Source organism: Ruditapes philippinarum, unplaced genomic scaffold, assembly GCF_026571515.1.
Source record: "Ruditapes philippinarum isolate M1 unplaced genomic scaffold, ASM2657151v2 ctg1031_1_1_1_1, whole genome shotgun sequence".
NCBI classification, from domain to species: Eukaryota; Metazoa; Mollusca; class Bivalvia; order Venerida; family Veneridae; genus Ruditapes; species Ruditapes philippinarum.
The window spans coordinates 366,945-389,688 of record NW_026853822.1 but is presented as its reverse complement, the minus strand read 5'-3'; the positions used below and the strand labels follow the sequence as shown (position 1 = coordinate 389,688).

The window sequence follows — 22,744 nt, the reverse complement described above, 5'->3', positions numbered from 1 at the left end:
GCCGCCACATTATTACTTATTAAGCTAGGGGGAGCAGTTGATCATAAAGTTAAGAAATTAACTTAGGCTAAAGGAGACAACTAATCATTTGCTATGTTATTAAAAAGAGAACCGTTCATGTATTAAGAAAGTACCGATAAAAGTATCAATAATTAAAGACAAAAATTGTTATAACGGATTCAACGTTAGAGTGAATAGTCGAACAATATAGTTGAAAATTGCTCATGTGCACGGAAAAACTCTTTTTTTTTATAAATAATTGGTTTAACTATCGCACCGTTTGTGTTGTAGAGGCACCACATTACACCGTTTAGAACATATAGAGAAAATCATGAGGTACGGTCTAGAATGTGCGCAATATATTGAAACAATTGTGATATGTTACCAGAATAAAGCAAAATAAAATATGCATAACCTATAACACACAATACAGCTGTAACATTTTACTCATATTATTTGTTCATTTCAGTCTCAAATCACATTTGCACCAATGCTGTTATATCTATGATACCGTGTTGATTTTGATTTCTGACCATTATCAAGCATTTACATCTTTAACAGTGCGATAAACTCATTTTACTCTCAATTATTGTAACTTAAATAAAATTGCTATAACAACTATGCAACAACCTTGTAACATATAGAGTTGATACATAGTTTCCACAGCATTGTTACAAATGTTAAGAGAATTAGGAATGAAATGACAATTTCATATACGATTGTTAAAATGTTCACGATGGCTCAATTAGTACAGCATATGGTCTACAAATTGTAAGAAATCCGAACCAATATGGTTACGTAGATTTTAAAATGTAGTTATATTTGTTTCAATTTTGATAGAAATGTTACAAGAGCTAGAAATGAAATAAAAAATTGATATAAAAATGTTACAAATTTGACAGCGCGAGCAATAAAAATGGTAAAAGATCTGGCTAAAAAGGGTAAACATAGATTATACAAGCTTGTTACATAGTTATAACAGCATTGTTACTAACGCATATTTTTTACAAATGTTACAGATGTTATATGTGTTACAGCACTGTCTCTAAAAATGGTCTGAAATGGGAACATATATGAATACATTGATGTTAGGGGCTGTTACACAGTTGTTACGGTATTGTTACAAATGCTACATCACGAACGCTCTAAATGTTCAGAAATCGGAATTAATTGGGTTATAAAGTTGGTATTAAATAGTTATATTATAGTGCATGTTACTCTAGTTAACTTTGAAGAAAATTGAATTTCCTATTGAAAGTGTTATTCCATGCAAACTTGTAAGAATTGATATATAAATGTAATTTAGTGTTACGTTTGTAACCAATGAGTTGTTTTATTAATATGCTTCCATTGTTTTGCTATTTATTCATGTAATTTCAATTTATATCTCTAATGATTGTGAAATGGGTTGTAGACATATGATACAAAATCTGGACAACCAGATTTACAGGGGACTGAGTGGCGCTCGGAGACAAGAAGGCCAGATACTAAGATGGTAGTTTGCTGGATATAAAGTAATGTAAAGATCACAAAGTAAGTCTTGTTTCCTCTAACTATACGACTATTGGCTTTAGGTTAAAGTTTAAGAAATAACATCGGCCTGAAAGGTGTATATCGGCTATTTAACACCGGTTTGGAGTTTTGATGCGTAGGAATTGACCACGAAGGCCGTAGGCCTGAGTGGATAATTTTGTCGTATCAAAACGACAAAACCGGTGTTAAATAGCCGATATACACCTCTCAGGCCGATGTTATTTCGATTCTAACACGATAAAATAAGGACCCAGCAGGCACATCAACGTTGTTTCAACGTTGAATTATGGTCAGATTTCAACGTTGAAATAAGGTTGGATTTATATTCGGATTTGAAAGTTGAAACAACGTTGAAATTTCAACGTTGATACAACGTTGCAGCTTCAACGTTGTACCAACGTTGAATTTTCAATGTCATTTCAACGTTGAAAACCCACCATACTTTATTTTTTGGATATAAAGCAAATTAAGTAACCAAGTTTAACAAAATATCAAGACGATATTAAATACTTCAGATATTTTATTTCAAAAATAAAGTTCAAGTGCAGCTTAAATTCACTTTAATAGTTTAACAATTAAGCTACAATCTGTTCAAATCTTTTCTTTTAGATCTTTCTGGGTATGTCAAGTGTTTGAGTACTTCTTTGGCTGTCTCTTACTGCTTCTGCAAATAAAAATAAGAAGTTTGTAGTTAAAAGTGACTTGGTCAATCTCAAATTTTACATATAATTACTCAACTTAGTGATTTGTTTTTATCTTAAAATGCTTATCTCTAAGATTTACATCATAAAACAGCATAGAAATTGAAACATAGCTAAGTTTCATATTGACAGCAAATACTGTACATAAAACAACAAAATCTTTTAAAAAAGCAGCTATTTAAAAGTCTCACCTATGATTGGTAAGAAAAACTGCTCCCCGTCAGTTACTTGCAGCATATTCCTAAGAAATTATCATTCTAGGCCCTAGCTAAGACCATTTTATGCAGCATCATGAAATAAACAAACATGTAAACTTTATGTGAATAATGTTACAGGAATATTCTGAAAATGATATATTTTAAGACAAGATAAAAATCCAGTAGTTGAAAAATTTATACTTTGTATTGTAAAGAAATTCAAATATATAAATTAATAAGAATTAATTTCAATTTAACAAACCTGACAGTCCTTTTCATGTTGAATGTTACTTATTATGTATGGTATACAGGCTACAGCTGTAATAGTGCCAATACTCTAAATTTCAGCCAGGACCAGGATCTAGAATATAGAACAATATATAATAAAATAGAAATAGATTTATTATTCCCTATAAATTTACGACTATTAAACTTTAAAGTTTAACACTAAACTTTGTTATTTTACTTCATAGTAATGTATTTTTTTCAAACTAATTAACACTGTATTATACTATCACTAAAATATAAACATAGTTATATTGACGAATCGTCTCGGGACGTAAATTATGTGGGCCAAACTACTTTATAGGTTTCAATTTTATAAATTGATTAAATTTTAATTAGGATATAGTACAGAAAAATGTTTAATAATATGAAAAATAAATTAAAGAAAGATCATAAATTGCCAAGGACATTAATAACTTTGTGTTTACAAGGCCAACCGAACCCAAATCATCAGGTCGCGAAAACGTGTCAGATAAACTCAATCATGTGTTTTCATCTCTCATTTATTTCATAAAATAAATTAAAGTAGTTTAAGAATAAATAATATTTTAGAAAAAAATCAGTAAACTAAAGTAAAACATTAAGGTAATACCTCCAAATCCAAATAAATTGCCGAATCGTGTTGTTTTCAAATTTCGAAACAGCTCCACCATTTGCACGGACGATAACCATAGACAACAAACATTATCATGGACCGCAACAATTACTTCCACTGACCAGCGTTATTTTATAAACGGAGTTTTGACTAATATCAATTAATTAATTAATATTATTCATAAAGAACTAAAAAATAAAACAACAAACAACAAAACATATTAACTAATATTTAAAGCGTTAATAGAAAGTGAAAAAGTATCTCTAACTTTATTTGTTTAAGCGCTAATTTTGAATATCCAGAAAAAGATTGTTACGCAAATTTTCCTGACAAAAATCACTTACAGACTAATTCAATAAAGGAATAATAACACAACATTAGTGGTAAAAAGTTTATATAAGTGTGGTGGTCACTGACCTAACCGAAATAAAGTGGTGTTTGACCTTGGTGAGATGGGACGTCCCAGTATTCCCTCAGTCCACATCCTGGTTTCCTGTTGAATGGACAAGCAATAAACTGCTCAGATTAATCTATCTGATTACATCCGTGTGTCAAAGTATCCAAAGAACTTGAACATGTATGTAAGTTTGTTATACCATTATAGATTTACTATAATGGTGGCAGCGGTGATTCAATTCTAGCTGCGGCCTGTATTTTTAAGACGCTACCAGTCTTCGTACCCACTTAGGTTTTTGTACAATTGTGGTTTCTAATTAGGATATTTGATACCGGTATCATATTTTGTTTTCTTCTATTGTTGTCCCCTTAGCCTAGCAATTTTTGAAAGGAAATTGCAGAGGAATTTTTAAGAGTGATATTTTCATAATATTGCTTATTTTCAGGCAGAAAGAGGTGTGATATTTTTTATATTGCATAATTCAAAGAGCGATATTCTTTTAATATTGCTTATTATAGTTACTGTAAGGCACAATATTGTTGTATTGTGCAGGTGTGTGGAATAAAATAAATTTATTTCGAAAATTGGTTTACAGTAACGGTAAGTGGTACTTTGCACGACCTGTAATTGCCTGATATTTTTAATTATTTGTAATAAAAATATAGTAATAAGTAATTATTAATATGGCAATGGCGATGGATAGGTCAGACACAAAAGGCCCCCACACCAATAAATCTAAGGTTGCGATTAATTTTGCTTTTGAGGACGAGTTGGTTAAAATTCCGGGGGTTAGTAAGAGGGTTTCTGCTATTCTCCTATCCATAAGGGGGACTGGCGGTGATATCACAGCCGACATATTGTCTGCAATATGTCGTAAAAAGTTTACGGGTGAGGAATTAGATATGATAGATTTTTCACCAAATGAGGTTTTGGAAGAATCCCCTAGGAAAGAGGAGGCTTTAGAGCATCATACTAAAGCTTCTAAAGGGGAAGGGTCCTTGGATAAGTCATTTAGGTCCTTGGATCAGTCATTTTTAGACTTTTCGGAACCAAAGCCTGGGTCAGTAAAGCCTGATGTGGCCAGAGGGTCAGCTGGGGTGAAAAGCACTTCAGTATTTGGGCGTAGAGAAGGTAGACCTGTGATGGGTGGGGATAGCATGGGGTATAATGGGCATATGTTTACCACACCTAGGGTTCCCCAGGCTATTCCTGCTGATTTTGGGTCTATGCGGTCTCTATGGAAAGAACAGGGGACCACCTCATTGGGGGATAATGAATTTAAGCCATTATCTCATGGATGGGGGATGGGAACCAGTTTATCCTGTAACAGCCAGGTCAAGACTATCATTAGATAAAATGCCCACGAATTTAACATTTGATGGCAATGGCAGTTGGGAAGCTTTCATTTTTAAGTTTTCCAGATATGCTGAGATGTGCCAGTGGTCAAATGAGGATAAACTGTGTGCGTTGTGCTGGACGTTGGAGGACAAAGCTTTAGATTATTATGTAATTTTACATAAAAGTGGTGAAGTGCAATCGTATACTTCTTTATACGATAAACTGGAGGCTCGGTTTGGTGACCAAATCTCACCAGAGGCAGCTCAAGGGCAATTTTATCAAGCTTTTCAAAACCCGAACGAATCTCTTGATGATTTTGCAGACAGGTTATGTTCCTTAGCCGATAAAGCCTTTCAGGGGGTGTGTGCCCAATTTATAACAAGTCAGGTTATAAGTAGGTTTTGCCATGGTTAATTAGACCAACAAGCTGGATTCCATGTTTACATGCATGATCCATCCACGGTCGAACAAGCCAAATTATTGGTCCGTAAGTACCAACAGAGCCATGAGGCCATTTTTGGTAGGAGCAAACGCAGTGAAAGATGTGAAGGAAAGAGGGTTTCTTCAGTCAGTACTGATAGTGATGAAGTTCATTGTGATGAAGATAACTCTTCCGTGACTTAGGAAACTGTGATAGAGGCTATTGAGGAACTTGAAGATAAGTTTGAGAAGACTAATACAGTTGATTAAGCTAAGGTCAAAGGGTAGCCCTAAAAGTTTATAAAATGCTTTTAGGTGTTTTAAGACTACAAGGTTGGGTCGATATCATGTTTATTCTAATGTGTGGTTCTTCTAATCCCAAAAGGGGGAAGGGAATTGGATAGAATAAAATGTAGGATATCGATCTGGGGAAAATCAGGTTGTAATCATGGTGTTTGGATCCAGGGTGCCATGTAGGAAATCAACTTGAGGGAAATTCCTTGTAGTTGGAATAAGTCTTAGGGACTAAAAGTCTGCCTCTTACTAGTAAGTACTGGTGGGGTAAGGGTAGCAGCTGGAAAAGCTCAGCCTCTTGCCAGTTAGTGATGGTGGGGGTGAGGGTAGCTGCAGATAGGAACCGCCATTGGGGTAATTAAATTTATCTGGTGGTTAGTCAGAGAAGAACTACCATGGGGTAATTTAATTTATCTGGTAGTTTAGCTGATTGCATACCATAGACTGATCACTCATATAAGGTGGTTTATTGGTTTTGGAGCCACAAGTAATTTGGCGGGATGGTTGAAGGATCCATCCCGGTGTAAGTTGCTGCAGCACAGATCAAATCGTAATCACGGTCAAATGATATAATGTCTAGTACCATGTGGGAAATCGATTTGGGCCAGAACAAATCGTAATCATGGTATTTAAAAATGATGTAATGTTGGTACCATGTGGAAATCGATTTGGGGAAAATTGCCTTGTGGTAGGTGTCAATTAGTATATGATGGCCCATGAATTGGGGGATCCTTTATTGACGATGTAGATGTGGTGCTATTGGCAAGTAAAAGATCACTTGGGTCACTAAGGGTCTTGGGAAGCCTGCCAGGGAAGGAACCAAAATCTACGGGTTTCAGGTTAAAATCGCATCTGTCATTGAGTGTGTTACAATCAGTCTTGGTAATTAGGAACCTTAGGAATGAATCCCAGGAGTGTAAGCTCATTATCTAGGAATCATCTTAGTAATAATGAGTTGCGAGCTTATTGGTGATTATGTTTCAAAAGGCCCTAGAGTCCATTCTGGTGTTATTTACAGAAATATGAGTCCCAGAACTGAGATGTTAGGTAACAATATAGTCACAATTAAGAGACGGTTAGCTCCCATATAAACAAGCAAGTTGCATCTGGTCAGTTAAGTTCACTGCTATGTAGGGGGTCACCAAGCACGCAGTTCCCGTCTCTTCTAAGCTAGATGACCTATAATGTCATTTGGTAGGTTGCTTGTTAGGCCGACAAGCAAATTTATATGACAGTTTGTATGGGATCTATTTGGATGCAGGCATCTGTTAATAGTGATCATTACAAATGTTAGTACAATATTGGATTGCGTGGTTGGGGGTTTCTTATGGCAGAAATAGAATGAGCATCTTGCAGAACTGAAGTAGTAATTGTCATGATGTTATCTGTTAGGTTTAGCTCTTGAAATAATGTCAGAGTTATAACAGTTATCAAAGGAAATGTGTTGTCTTTTTGGGAGGTAAGCAAATAAAACTGGAGATTTATAATTCAGTGTGGTTATTGTAATGTGGTATCACAGCTTATTGGTGAAGGTTACTTCTTGTTGGTCATTGAATATAAATCTGAGTCTGGATTGTTTGTTGTCCAGATAAGGTCTTATATTGAGGATTGGGGCACAATCCTCAGGATGTTCATGAGTTAAGCTGGTAGATGTGATAGGTGTTGCGGTAGTCTCTAGATATAGGCTGCATATCCTTGCATCTGAGTTTGAACCAGTGCATGAGTAGGTTAGAGTGTTTTGACAGTAGTAAGAGATAAGTCTTAAGTTAATCAATTAGACCTGAAGGAGGTTTCTATGTTTGTTGGTGATTGTTAGAGACTAATGTTGGTTAATTCTTCTCAGGGTGCTACTGGTGACAATTCATTCTAATAAATTCTACAGTGGGCTGCTTAGGTGATTGAGTGAGTCGTAGAATTCTGCATAGTCGGCTGCTCAAGTAATTGAGTAAGTCCTGGTGGGGCTGCTCAGCTGATCAAGTCATAGCTGAGCTGTTCAGGTGATTGGTTTATGATAATCACCTATTTGGTACTTGTACTAGAGCAGGGTACAGTACCAGTACTGGTAAGGATCCAGGAAATCATTCAATAGGCTCGTATTGAGTGCTGGATTAGATACTAGAAAGGTCTTATCTGGCAGCCAGCCTTTACAAATAGGACGGGGAGGAGTGTGGTGGTTACTGACCTAACCGAAATATAGTGGTGTTTGACCTTGGTGAGATGGGACGTCCCAGTATTCCCTCAGTCCACATCCTGGTTTCCTGTTAAACGGACAAGCAATAAACTGCTCAGATTAATCTATCTGATTACATCCGTGTGTCAAAGTATCCAAAGAACTTGAACATGTATGTAAGTTTGTTATACCATTATAGATTTACTATATAATGATTAAACTAAATGTAAAACTTCGACCATAAACAACGTTGAATCAACGTTGAATATACATTGGCAATATATCCGTATGGTCGCCCATAGTTGAATATTGGTTGAACAACGTCACGACCATATTTCAACGTTGTTTCAACGTTGAAACAACGTTGAGTGCCTGCTGGGGAAAATCACTAATGTTATTTTTTTTAAGCGGAAATAACTTCCGGTGTCGATTTTCGTATAACGCTGTTCGATTTTCGCTCCCTACTGTTGCGAAGATATAGAAATTATCAAACAAAAGAAATAATAAGGAAAAAAAGTTATTTTATCAAGTTTTCAACAATAAAAACTTACGTCGTATTGTTTTTACATCAGTGCCCCATTTATCATTCTTGTATGTATGACATAACGTCAGCTTGTTTATGAATGAGTTGTTTACTTAGGATGACGTCATTACGCTGCTTACGGATTGGCGCGTTTTTGTTAAAATATTTATTAACTGATATGGATCTAATATGTGGCGTAAGTATATGTGAGATATTATTTCGGTATTGTATGAAAAGAAAACATTATACGAACTGAAAATATAAATAAAAAAATGTTTTTATTGTTGCTTTACAATGCTTTGTAAACAATACAATCGAGGGTGAAAACATAACAGCGCATATACAAGTAGTCCCTAACCGGTGTTTATTGGCAGTTTAACACCAGTTTTTTTTCCTTCTTTGTCTATAGTGACAAAATCACGTGAGTGTTAGAATAAACATTTTCTTTCTAATAAAAAAGTATGTAAATGTATAATATGTACAATAAAAATTTCTTGAAACTCACCACTTTCTTCAGCAGCAAATCGCTCTAACAGCATGTTTCTGATTCTGTTGCTTTTCTTTGGTAGATCATTTTGGAAGCAATATTAGGTTCAAAACCCTAACAACAGCAAATTGTCCGGGATATCTCCACGTTGCATGGTCATTTGTTGGTTTGCTCCGGCTATTTCGTCTTTCTTGCGTTGATATTGTATTAGTTTGGTAGGTCTTCTTTACAGTAATACAAGTACAAATGTTGTTGCAATGCAGCCATTGAGAAGCTCCGCGCAAAAAATGCGCTCATTACAGATACCTTACCAAATTATTCCTACGCACAGGTCATGTTATATTCAGATTAAGTACTATTGTAGATCTTTTCCGAATGTTTCGTAAAACATTTTTTGCATAATTATACTTATTTTATGCACTGTCCATACTTAAAAAGAGGGGAAAGATAACAAAATGCTTTTATCGATGCCTACCTGGTAAAGAAAGTAATTCCATTGAATACAAACAAGACTTGTAAATGTTATGTGACATGACTGTACTGTGTTCTGTTTGTGTCACTACTGTAGTCAGTAACATAAGATGATAAAAATATCAAAGTCTGGTTTTTTTATTATTATAATTGTAACAATACATGTATACAAATAATAACAAAAGGGACTAAAATTATAATATAGTAATATTACATGCATTTTTTTCATGTCAAATATAAAAAAATGGTTTCTTTCAATACTGAATGTAGAACTAACACTGGAATGAAAAATTCGGGATGAATTTCAAAAAGACCAAATTCAGGATTCTTTTGTTTGTTATACACGCGTTACATGGTGATACAGTATTCATCAATATAATAGAAGACTGTTACCTGAATTTTAGGCAGGTATGAGGAAATTCACTAACATTATGTTCGTGCGAGTCAAAGATATAAAAGCTATTTGACATTGGTGATATTTAAAAAAAAAACTATTGTTAATTGATTTATTGGGAGATCAATATACTTATTTGTTGAATTGCTTTAAAACCATTCATAAAAAACATTACACTTCATGTTCAAACTGCAGATCAAAGTTTCTGTTTTCAATAATGCTATCTATCTATAGCCTTGGCTTAATGAGGGGCCATCCGCTCGTAAGTCCACAAAATGCAGCTTTCGCTAGTCATACCCTTAAAAAGTTAATTTTGCAGTACAAAGTGGTATGCTAGACCAAAGACGCCAATGAAATGTAACCTTATATACTAAAGTTTAATTATTTCAAAACAACCAATATATCAACATGTTATTATTAAACATTTAATTTCATAAATATAAATTAAGAATAATTATCAAAAGCAAAATCATTAAAGTCTTATGCCTGAAATCTTCATTATATTGACAAATTCAATCACTAATGGTATACTTGATATGCTGTGTGTAAATGTAATTCAAACTGTAACAAATTATAATTTCATGTACTACTAAAAAAGGGAAATAACAAATTTATAACCTAAGTGTCAAAACTCAGAACATTTTTAGCTATTTATAGCTTTCAAATTCATGTACAGCAGAACTGCTTTCCGGTTGTCATTCATTAATATGACATGCTGCGAATCACCGAAGGGGAAACCAATATAGAAATCGAAAGGAGTTCTTGAATACGGATTTATTTTTAGCTGTAAATCGAAGGGATTAATTGATCAAATCCGGGCCCATGGACAAAAAAAAAGTAAACACAAATAGCTCCGCGCCTGTGGGCGCGGAGCAATAAGGCCCATAGCACTTATTTGAGGAAAAAGTACCAGAGATGTCCTCGTGATCTTTTCATGTTTATTGGTGCGGCGATTTTTTTCTGTATATAAAATATTTCGTAAAAAGCACAATTTTATCCATCCATTTTTTTGAAATACCATTTGTCTAATTCCTTTGCGGATTCGTTTAATTTTTGTATTAGTTTTGTAGGTAATCTCTACAGAAATATTAGGCCCAAAGCCCTAATTCAAGCAAAGTAACCATGAGAATTCTGCGTTGCATGTTTGGTTTTGTTTGGCCGGTGATTTGTTGTTTTTGCTGGGTATAAGATAAAGGTAAGTGTCTTGTTTATCATAGTGTCACCCCTACTGAAAAGGCCAGCCATTTCTTTAATTATGAGACACCTTTTGCTTGCATACCATGTTCTTCCGGACTCCTACCACTATGCCAATCGCCAGGCGGATAGAAACCAGTAACCATTAATTTAAACTACCTCGCGCTCACGAAGCGGCAATTTTAAAACGAGTCTCACGATAAACATTCATCTTTCAATTAACGCTCCCCGCGGGTCTCTAACTTTCGACCCCCCCCCCCCCCCGATTCGAAGGCGGACCCCTTAACCACTCTGCAAACGGTACCGGTGTATAAATATAAATAAACCGGTATATCTGTATTTCAAATGTAACAACTTTTTGAAAAATTTACAATTTTCTCAAGCCAATCGTTTAAATAGCATTTGTATGATAAAGTTGCGGGCTCGATTTTGGATCAATAAAACGTCGGGAAGTTCATGCAAAGCATGGTCGTTTTTTTGGTATGGCGATTTGTTCTTTCTGTATGTAAAATGAGGATTTTCTTTGAAGAAAAAACACTTATTTCTCAAGCCAATCGCTTAAACACCATTCGGATGCGAATTCTTTTTTGTATTAGTTTGGTAGGTGTATTTTACAGCAATATAAGGCCCAAAGCTCTAACCCAAGCAAAATGACATTGTCGGTTGCTTTTTGTTTGGTACGGCAAGTAGTTCTCTCTGTATATAAAATGTAAAGATTTGAGTAAAAGCACCATTATATTTCATGCAATGGTTTGAAACACCATTTGTCTGATTTCGTTGCGGATTTGTTTTTGTATAAGTTTTGTATGTCTTCTAACATTAGGCCTAAAGCTCTAGCATAAGCAAGGTGTCCGGGACAGTAATAGCTGTCATTTACTGTTGATGAATTACAAACAACCCCAAGAGTTATGATTGTTAAACTACTAATTATTTTCACAATTTCACACAGTTATGAACCGACTGCTCTAACGATGTGTAAACAGATTATAAATGGAATAACACGATACAATCTTAACTGTTTTGTTTTACCTCACCCGAGTATTTTCGACAAAAACATCTCTCAATTATTTGTATTTCCCGACGGAGCTGTTTATATTGCTTGTTTTTTTGGGATATATTAATGAATAGTTGGTATAAAACATGGTATAATTGATCAATAAAAATCCAGCGTGAGCGCAATCTATGTAATATCATATTAAAAGATAAACTTATTGAGTATGCATAGAAAATAAAATATGATAAACAAGATCAACAAGGAAAGGCGAAGTTCAATGAACGCCTGACTTTGTATTATGTAAATAATTTATATATTTGTCGATCCGAATCAAATTAGAAATGCCGTTGATATTCTAACGGGAATAATTTCAAACAGGCAATTTGTATCAATATAATGGCATGTGTTATTTGTAAATATTAAATCAGTTTTTATGTTGTTTTTTTTTAAATTAAGAATATATACTAATTAAAACCAATTATGTTCACAATTTCAACCATCATAATCATACATTACTAATTTTAATCAAAGTACTTTACTTAATTATCTAGTATCACTCCTATTGCTTTCGTTTGACACAAACTCAATTTAATGTGGTAATCAATGAAAACAAAGAAAGATATGTTTTGTGTTCAACGGATTTTTTTAATTACATGCTATCTATTTTATAATCATCACATTTCGGACATGTATTATTCAACTGAAAATGACAGGTTATAAAAATCCATTTGCGCAGACATTATGGGTTGGCCGCAAGAAGTCAATTGTTTCCTGTTTAAAAGAGTCTGTTTATTTGGAATAATGTTTAATTATTAATTTGAAACTACGCACTAATGTTGCCATGCATCTACAAATAATTATTCAGTGATCAACACATTTTTAGTATATTCAATAACTTGCTAGTAGAACCAGCATCGCACTTGCCTGGAATACCAATTGATCACTTGAGCTGTGGCTTTTATACTTATAAAATGTTTTTGAAAATGATGAAATGTGGGTTGATTTTATTGCTTGTTTTTCAAACAGTTATTGTTGTAACAGTAATACATGTGAATATAAACAATTTTGAATTAGAGTATTTTGTGACCTATGAAAATTGGTGTAAATCTGACAGAGACAGATTTCAGTTTATAGTTGGTATATCTATCGAACAATGTGTGGCAGAGTGTGGTGCACGGGGCCACTGCAGTTCTCTTATCTATAGAAATCAAATTAACGGATGTGAGCTTTTCCTTACTTCCGAAACGGAGCATTCAAGCCCCGGTGAGTGTGCATATGTTAAAAAAGACAACATCAACGTGATAAAGGTAGTTTACAGATTATTTTTTCTGTCGTATTATATATTTATAAAGTCTTCTTCACTATAATAACTATTCCTGAAATTCCAAAACGCAACATTTACTCAATTGTAAATTTTCTGATGAAAAAAAATACAGGTAACACTTTAAAATGCATATAGGGATCCTTTTTTTACTGGACAATCAGTTTACCGGACAAAATATATTCCTGTATAATAAAGCTTTATTTTTAAAAAATCATCTGGTGTGAATTGTACACACGCTTTCTATTTCAAAGTAAATAACAATAATACCACTCTTAGGTAAATTATGTTGAATCAGTTCTTTATTTACTAACATACCCTTTTACTTACTAGTTATTTCATGACCTGATCATGTGGGGGGAATAATCTGATCTGTTTATCCGAATATTGAGGTCCTTAATTGGTTATTTTAGACGGTTTTCCTTTTATTCTTCTCAACGTTATCTCAGAAGACAATCTTAACATATTTTAATGATAAAAAAATTTTAATTTAATTCAAACAGTATCTCGGTGTTGAATTTGACGAAGAAATGCAAATTAAAAATAAAACATATAAGGAAATGGTTTGAAAACACCCATGGGAGAATATATGATTCTTACACCGGCTGCCGGTACAGACCGGAATATCTAGCTCGGGGGTGACTGTTTACGGCGGTAACGAGAGGCTCTGCTAAGTTTCCTCTAAACAGTTACCCGAGAGCTAGATATTCCCGTCTGTACAGAGAGCCGGTGTTTAATTTCTTTTTATTGCATATTACATATCAATTATTTTCAGAACAAAAATTACGAAAACTGATATTCTCATTGCGCACTTTTTTCTTATAAGAAGCGTATGAACGTTAAACGTCATTCATAACGGTTAGTGACGTCATCTTAAGAACGCAATTCATTCATAAAAGGCGCGCAGAAATGACGTCATTTAAAGCACGCGACTGGTCTTACATGTGGGTGTATGACAGGGTTTTCTAGCACCTGTGTAAACGGTAGATAATTCTGTCTGATATGCAAGAAATGTTACATGAAATGTAAAAATAAAAAGATTTTATGGCTTTTGCAACATGCTGCATGATGACCAAAAGGAAACTGTGTGACAAAGAACAGAATTCCAGTTGAATATCAAAATGTTTCATACGTTTAAGGATCATGAATAATCAATATGTTAATTGAGTTAATAGTTTTAATTTCAATTTGATCCCTTAATTGGCCTCTTCGTAACAGGCAGGGCTGCCGTGTCATTTTCTAGCTACAAACTGGGGGTTTCATATATCTTAAACTTGCCATTCAATAGTCGTAGTTTCTTTGCTGATGTTTAAAGATTAATTTCATGTCATGACTTCAAAAAATTTGAAACACAATGTCCGGTAAATTGAGTTGTCTACACGATTTTTTTCTTCATAATTCCCTACTTTAAAGTCACATTTCTACGGTCAAATGTTTACTTTTATGTTTGATAAAATGTTATTTGGGTAAAATTCCATGCTTTTTTATTATTTTTAATAAAAGTTACAGCGAAAAACCCCATCATATTTTGTCCGGTAATATGTAGGATCCCAGTACATAAATATATCGATGCTTATGATTCACAGAATACATAGGTGAATTTTCTCTGTTCTAATATTCGAAGGAAATATATATTATACAAAAAAAAAAAAAAATAATTATAAGAAAAAAAACAAAACAAGTTGTTTGATAAAGTATTGGTAGTTTTCTGTTCTAATATTCGAAGGAAATATATATTATACAAAAAAAGATAATTATACGAATAAACAAACAAGTTGTTTGATAAAGTATTGGTATTTTTGTATATACAAACGCCATCAACTGTTTTGTGAAAACAATTATTTTACTTTTGATTAAAATGTTGCTAAACATGATGATGTATTATTTTTAAATTATGTCACAGTTACACAAGAAATAGAGTAACGGTATGTGTCGTTCATTAACACTTTTCTGCCCCCACGCTGGAAATGGGGATCATTTAGATTTGCCCAAGTCCGGCTGTCCGTCCGTACTCATGTTGTTTCACATATACCTCTACAAGTGTTTGAGCTAGTGTCAACAAATTTTACAGCACGTATGGCTGTTCGTCTGTGGTTTTGATCGTTTTTATTTTTCTTTAAACTTTAAGGATACTTTATGTTGTAATTATGAATGACACAACAATTGAAAGTGAAAGTTTATATATGTATATAATTATTCTTCTTAAACAATTTACAAACATCCAAGGGTATGGTTTTATATGTACGGCAAATGTTTACATACGTCATAAATAAATAATATTTAAAATACATGCATTCATTTCTTATTGAAAAATTTGGCTTTGACTTGATCGAATATTAATTTCTAATTGCATCTCTTAATTAATATGAAATGTAAATTCGGTAAATATGATAACTTTTTATTTGAGTATCATAAATTATTTGTGATAAAAAACCATAACAACAATTAATTTACATATCTTTAAGCATACTTTAGGATTTTTAATCAAAATTTGAAATTCATAACGTTTGGAACTATCAAGATGAAAACATTTAAGTCCCAACCGTGTAGGGGAAGGGATGGTCAAGTATATTTTTTCTGTCCCTGTGACATACTGTTCTGTTTTACGTTAATAGAAAGTGCATTGTTGAGGCATCATGACCATGGACACAATTCTAATTATTCTTAAACTGTATAACATTGAATAACATGCTCTTTAACCTCCCCTTAACTTTTCGAAATGATTGTAAAAAATAGAAGCTATTCCCTTGTTTACTTAATACAACGTTTTCAAACTCAATCAAAGAGCATAACAATATAAATAAACATTCATAACTCAAGTTGTATTTAGACAATTACAAAACATATGGTGCAAATGAAACTTTTATAGATAAATAATTTAATGCTTTAAAGTATCAATTTGTCTGACTTCAGAGTCCTTGTGAAGACGGTTGCGACTACGGACATGTCTGAGAATCAATAAATTCCCCAAGGGGAAAGTGTAAAGTAAAAGGTAAATATGTATTATTACACGATAACGATTATTAGACAAACATATTTTTCATTGTTTCCCTCTTGTTGATGAGGGGTTGCTTTTTAAGAATTGAGGAATCATAATTGTGGCCGCTGTTTAATCCTGTGTGATCATAAGAGGTGACTAAATGGGTCCGAATAACTGGAGTCTATGCATCACTTAGTTCCAACAGATGAGGTTGTTTTGATGCTTGTGTTGCTGTAACGTTTCAACGTTCGATGCTAGCCTAAATCATCTTTCCTATTTCGGCGCCATATAGCCTTAATTGCAAATAAAACTAAACAAAACAAACACACGTCACGTGTTCCCATTGATCAGTGAGTTAAAAACTTTCGTTACTCTTTTACTAGATTAGTTATTGTGAAAAAAATATATATCAGGTAGAGTATTGGTCATTTAAATGAATCTGATGAATCAAATTATTAAACATATTTAAGTGCTAATATGTAGATGGTGTTGTCTTTGTACAATTGTGCGTGACAAATCTATGGGAATCAAATTGAAATGAATTGAGAGTTTATTGCATTTATTATGTAAAATATGCGGATGACAATTGCCCGAATATTGTAATTCAAAAACGTGAAAACTTGCAATATTTAAACCTGAGATATACGATCTATATATGAAGCTATCTATAGGTTTGTAGTTCTAGTATGATGAATGTCGACATGATTCCTCAGTCATATTTGCAGCTTGCGCATATATCAACATAAGCTAGGAAATAGTCAGTGACGGTTTGCTTGTTGTGTGGGTCATATGTATTTTGCATAATCCTTACCTTGAATCCAGTCGGTGTATCGTTCAAATAAATTATTCAATGAAATATTGGTTGTTGTTTAGAATTATATCTTTTTCTAAATTAAAAGGAATGTTTGAAAATGATAATTTAATACCTTGTAACTAAAAGGTCACAAAAATCCGTTGTTTTGCAAATGATATTTTAAGTCAATCAATAATTAATGTGACACGAAGTCTTATGTTATCCGGTCATTATATTTCATATTTAACTTCATAAGCTCTTGTTTTTAATGATTCAAGAGTGTATCAACACAACGACTCCTGAAAATGGTATAGTTCTTGGGAATGAAAGGGGAATCGGCAAAAAGATTCGTTACATGTGCAATCCCGGGTACAAACCAAAAGACGACGGCGTAGAACCTGTAGCTGAATGTCTTTACAATGCTCAATGGAGCCATATAACAGAATGTGAAAAAAGTAAGAATATACATTATCAAACGTTTGATGTAAGTTCAAAAACCATTATTAAATGATGTTAATTTAAATTTATGAATTAAGAAACCGGAAATACCGTTGGCATATAAACTCTAAGGAAGTAAAAAGATCGATTTAAGAATTAAAAAACAAATATTGGCCATAACAAAATTGTATTAATTTAATTTTTAAATCAGCTGACAAAAATTAGAAAATGTAAATGAAATACGACAGTTTCATTTAGAAACATATCTTGTGACCCTATATTTGAAAAATAATTGCTTTGACAAAACACTGAAATAATCTTCGCAATTAAAAGCAGTTTCATTTTGTCTGAGTATATTTTCAAAGATACTCTTAAGCTTGTTTGGCATGGAACAATATATGGTGGCTCGGTTGCGACAAACATGATTAAAATTATGGCTCCTGGTAGAAACTAGCCATTATTTAATATCGTATAGCCTACGTTTTTTTTCCTCACCAAAACCGTAAGGGGTAAGAGCTAAGATATATTTCATCTAACATTATATATTCAACCTCTAAAATGGATTTTTTCAAATTAATGTTCTGTAGGAAAGAATGACCACGTCAAGGAGTACTTGTTTTTATATGTATATAAAGTATAAACAAACTATAAATAAAAATTCCATCACTGAAAAGCCAATAGCTAGAACTTAGACAGTCAGTCTAAAGATACGATCACATAAACGTAAAATACTTGTACTCAGATCTATTACTACAATTCGCTTTTACCTACAGTCCTTAATTATTTTGTGGAACATGATCACGATAAATAGATGTCGATAATTGATTTTGTGGCTAGTCAGTCTAAAATTTTAAGTTCCCTTTTACAATGATCACTATCTATCCTAGCTTAAGTATCTTTTGGACTGCACTTATGTCAAAACTATGCATTTCGTACTGTTTCACCCGTGATAATTATATGAACAGCCGTCTAAGAACAGTAAGGATATTTTTAATTTGATAACTTATTGGTTGAATAATACTATTCAAAATTTGATTTTTATTTCTGAAATATAGCTTTAAAATTTAACCCAAATATGGTGATCCCAAAAATGAAAAGCAACGGTCGGCTGCATGTACTTCAATGGGACCTTTGATGCGAATTGTCTGCACACGCCTAAGATAAAGACTATGATTTCATGGACGCCAATGGCCGTCCACACAGGGCACAGGCCACCATCAAGTACCTGCATAAAGGAACTGGAGTGAATTGACAGGTCGACAAGGTCCCAAGACCTTACTTAATCCGATTGCACATGCTGCTAACGGCAATATCTGCCTGACCATTCCATTCGACCACGACTCAAGAGCTTCAACAGGCAAAATTGGACGAGTGGGCGCGAATCTAACACCGACAAAGGAAATGTTGGAAGGCATATTATCAGTATGCGAAGGCGATTCCATGTTTTTCTGAGAAGCCTTATTTAATAACCTTTTTTCCCGTATTATTGCCGATACTAAAGAGTTTCAATCACTGTTCCGATTCAACTTTTTGTCGGCTCATTTAAAGCACAATACAAATTTTAAAAGAACGATTTTTTTAAATAAGAAATTAAACTTTTTTCAATTTTTAAAACCTTATCTAAGAACTAAACACAGTCTTATAAGTGATTCTTATAAGATTGTTAGTAACATAGTCAAGCAATTCAGACATGTCTTTTAATGATTAAATTCACTTTATTTATCAATATTTATTGATATCAATGTTTGCACGCTAGATTGTATATATGATACACAAAAAGCAATATCTGCCTGACACTATTTTAGATAACTTAGGCATAGAACAAAAAATCTATAGATTTATACAAGAGGGTCATGATGGTCCTGATTCGCTCACCAGAAATGTCTTCTTTACAGTGTTGGAAATTATCAATTGCCAATATTTTCTAACATTAAATTTGAGCATAGAATGTGTTTAAACAATATTTGTTTAGTAATTCCATGACCTGAAGCATTTAATCTTTAGCTTAAACGGGACCAATCAAATTAAAATGAGCAAAGTTGATAAAAGGCTACGTAAGAATGTTACAGACAAAGTTTGGTGAGCATCCATCGATTAGTTCTGTCGTAGAAGATGTTAAAATGTTTTTCTACTTTTAAGCTCTGTTGACCCCTAAAAGGGGCCAATTGAAATGACATTAGCAAATTCAAGTGTGACTGTCACAAGGTTGCTCCAGACTAAATTTGAAGTAAATCTGCCCAGCAGTTTCAGAGAAGAATACGATTGTTAACTCATGACGACGGACGACGGACGCCGGAGCATCCCCCCTTCAATAGTAGTAGCTCACACTGAGCCTTCGGTTCTTGTGAGCTTATAAATATAAAATTATTTTTGTTTAATATTATTGTACAGTACTGTATACTTGGACTACTTGGTCGTCTTGGGGACAATGTAGCCTTAGCTGTGGTGTCGGTCTAAGGACTAGGCAAAGGACCTGTTCAATACCCTCAACAGGCGTAAATGGAACAGATTGTGAAGGAAACGAACAACAACCCGATGAATCAAAATGCAATGAACAAGACTGTCCGAGTAAGTTTAAATAGTATTTAAGATGCACTATTATTAGCCCTTTTCAGCAACTAATACTATTTGATTTTGGTAAAGATTGTTAAAACAATCGTATCAATAATTTATTTCTTTGATCAAAATGTAAACAAATATATCAATGTCGTTCATACACTGCTCTTTCAGTAAGTTACATTGTATCGAAAAATATATCAAGACCCTTTCAATTTATATACGAATATATATTGCAACTTTAACAGTTATTTTATTTTTAACGTTTTAACAGTATGAATATTAGTAACATTAAACTCTTATATTTCCACCCTACGTTAACAGCAAACTCTTATCACACCAGGTAATGTATGTTGTATTCATGAAATATAACAATAGTCAGTTGATAAAAATACCGAATCATCGTATGTTTTGATGATTTCATTTGTATTTAGATATTTATTTTCTATACGTAACTGCAGAGTATTATAAAACACTGGTTAATATATATTTATGTCCAGCACCTACATTCCTGAAGAGTTGCGCATCTGATACAGATTGCATTGAGAAAGAGGGGAAGTGCACACACGGTTTTTGCCTATGTAAGCACACGCATTTCTACGATGATTCCACTAAGAACTGTACAAGTAAGTTTCAAAAACGTTCCACTTACATAACACTTAGACATGAATGAAGGTCTAGACAAATAAGTTGTGTGCAAAAATGCAGATTATTCACTCTCTCCATTTTCTTCTGGAACAATTATTCCTATTATGAAAAATTATCTAAACAATTAGGATATGATTTCAATTAATTTCCAAGTTTTTTTTACTTTATTAATTATCTTTTGCGTAACTTTGATTTTATGGTTAGTACCTAAACTATTAAATGTAAGAAATTCGAATTGTTTGTTTTAGTCTTTGAAGCTCTACAAATCAATACGTTTGTGAATAAAAGATATAAATCTCAGTATCATCGAATGAAATGAAGCGTTGCCTGCGTGCAGTATACAACTTTATTTTGATCGTCTACTAATTGAACATTGCTTTTAATTAGTAAAAAACAAATGGTTCTTCGTCGTCATCCTTATAACCATTGTCGTAGTCGTCATAATCATCATCATGTTATCACTATATTCACTTTTTACCTAGAAAATGGGGTCTTTGAAAAGACAAATATATATCAAATGGTACTTTCGTGTTACTTTTCAGTTTGTACTCAGACGCAAACATCCTTCGTGATGCTACATGAAAGATTTATACCGGATATTAAGATTGGCAAAGATCTTCTAGGTGTAACAGTTGAAAAATGCAAAGAGAATTGTACTAAAAATGAATTGTGCTTCTCGTTTGATTTATGGAATGGTGACAGTTGCTCGTTTCAGTCAGTATCGCTAGAGATGGCACAAACTGCTGGCGAAAACGTGAAAATTGAAGAAAATGCAAACCTCGATCTTTATTTCCGAGAATGTGTTTCCAATGATTTACCTTGACATACTGTTGTTAAAGAACTATACATGTATAAAGAAAAATGTATGCTAAATGAAATCTTATAGTATGTAGTTCTAGATTCATTGGAGGTGAATTTGTGAGTTAGTGTATTTACTTATCATTTATATGTAAAATGTATGCATCTTTCAAAAGACCAATGTACGGACTATGATAGATATGTTGCATAATATTCAATATTACAGGTAGCAACTGAGTGTACAGAAAAAGAAAAAAGACAATATAAAAGTCCAATAATAACAAACATGTGTAATTGATTCTGGTTTAATTGTATTTTCAATTATGATTTTTAAACATAAGTAAAGAAAACTAACCATCTCTAATCTGTAATCAGAGGCTACGGAAAACATATTGTATCTCATTTTGAAACTACACACCCTCAGGCATGTGCATATTGGCATGGCAACTTTAATTGTTCTAATGAACAATAAAGCGCAAGTGAAAAATCAAATTTGAAACGATGCAACCTTCACTTACACATTTACTACCAACATTCCAACAACAATTACATAATATTTGGCATTTCTGTTATTCTACATGTAATAAATATACATGTCTGTCACATTTTGCATAATACTATATAAAGCTTCAGCTTGTAATTGTATAAGGATGTATTGCTTTAAAATAATGTTTCATCAACTTGAATGTATAATAAATTTATTTTACTCAACTGCGATTTTGCCGTTTAATATATGAGAGGTTATCCAGAATTTCATGAGAAAATGTAAATGAATTATCACAAATCGCCTGATAGTAATGCAACTTAGTGGATATATCATTTTTGTTATCACTATAAACCGTTGTGACAATTTCATTAATTATGAAACACAAACAGGGCATTTGAAATAAGTCATATGCAATAAAGTTGCGCACGTAAAAAAATTAATTATTTATTTTCAAAGTACGCAGATGCCGACGTAATTCACTTTAGTTTTCGCTCGACCCACTGACGATATACCTGTTTAAACCACTTCTTTTGGTTAAAATAATATAAATATTGTTTTGATTCATTGTTTTAGTTCACTGAGGTGTTGTCGTTCAACTGGCCTTTCAATTAAAGAATAGTTTGCAAATCCTTTAAAATATTGTACCAAATATTGCAGCTGTCCTTGGATTTCATTACTTGACGGTCACATCTTTCATCATTCAGTATTGTTTCTCGTCCTTCGCTTTATC

At 33.2% G+C, this 22,744-nt stretch overlaps 2 protein-coding genes across 2 annotated transcripts in view; both read left to right on the top strand.

Moving 5' to 3' along the window:
* LOC132738045 (beta-microseminoprotein-like) overlaps positions 1-22,744 on the top strand; it is a 60,403-nt gene that overhangs the window by 8,294 nt on the left and 29,365 nt on the right. The window lies entirely within an intron of this gene.
* LOC132738048 (uncharacterized) lies at positions 5,065-21,783 on the top strand. Its single transcript, XM_060725471.1, has 5 exons — positions 5,065-5,440; positions 17,366-17,542; positions 19,917-20,093; positions 20,582-20,707; positions 21,272-21,783. The coding sequence occupies exons 1-5, from the start codon at positions 5,065-5,067 to the stop codon at positions 21,550-21,552; spliced, it is 1,137 nt and encodes a 378-aa protein (XP_060581454.1). The 3' UTR covers positions 21,553-21,783.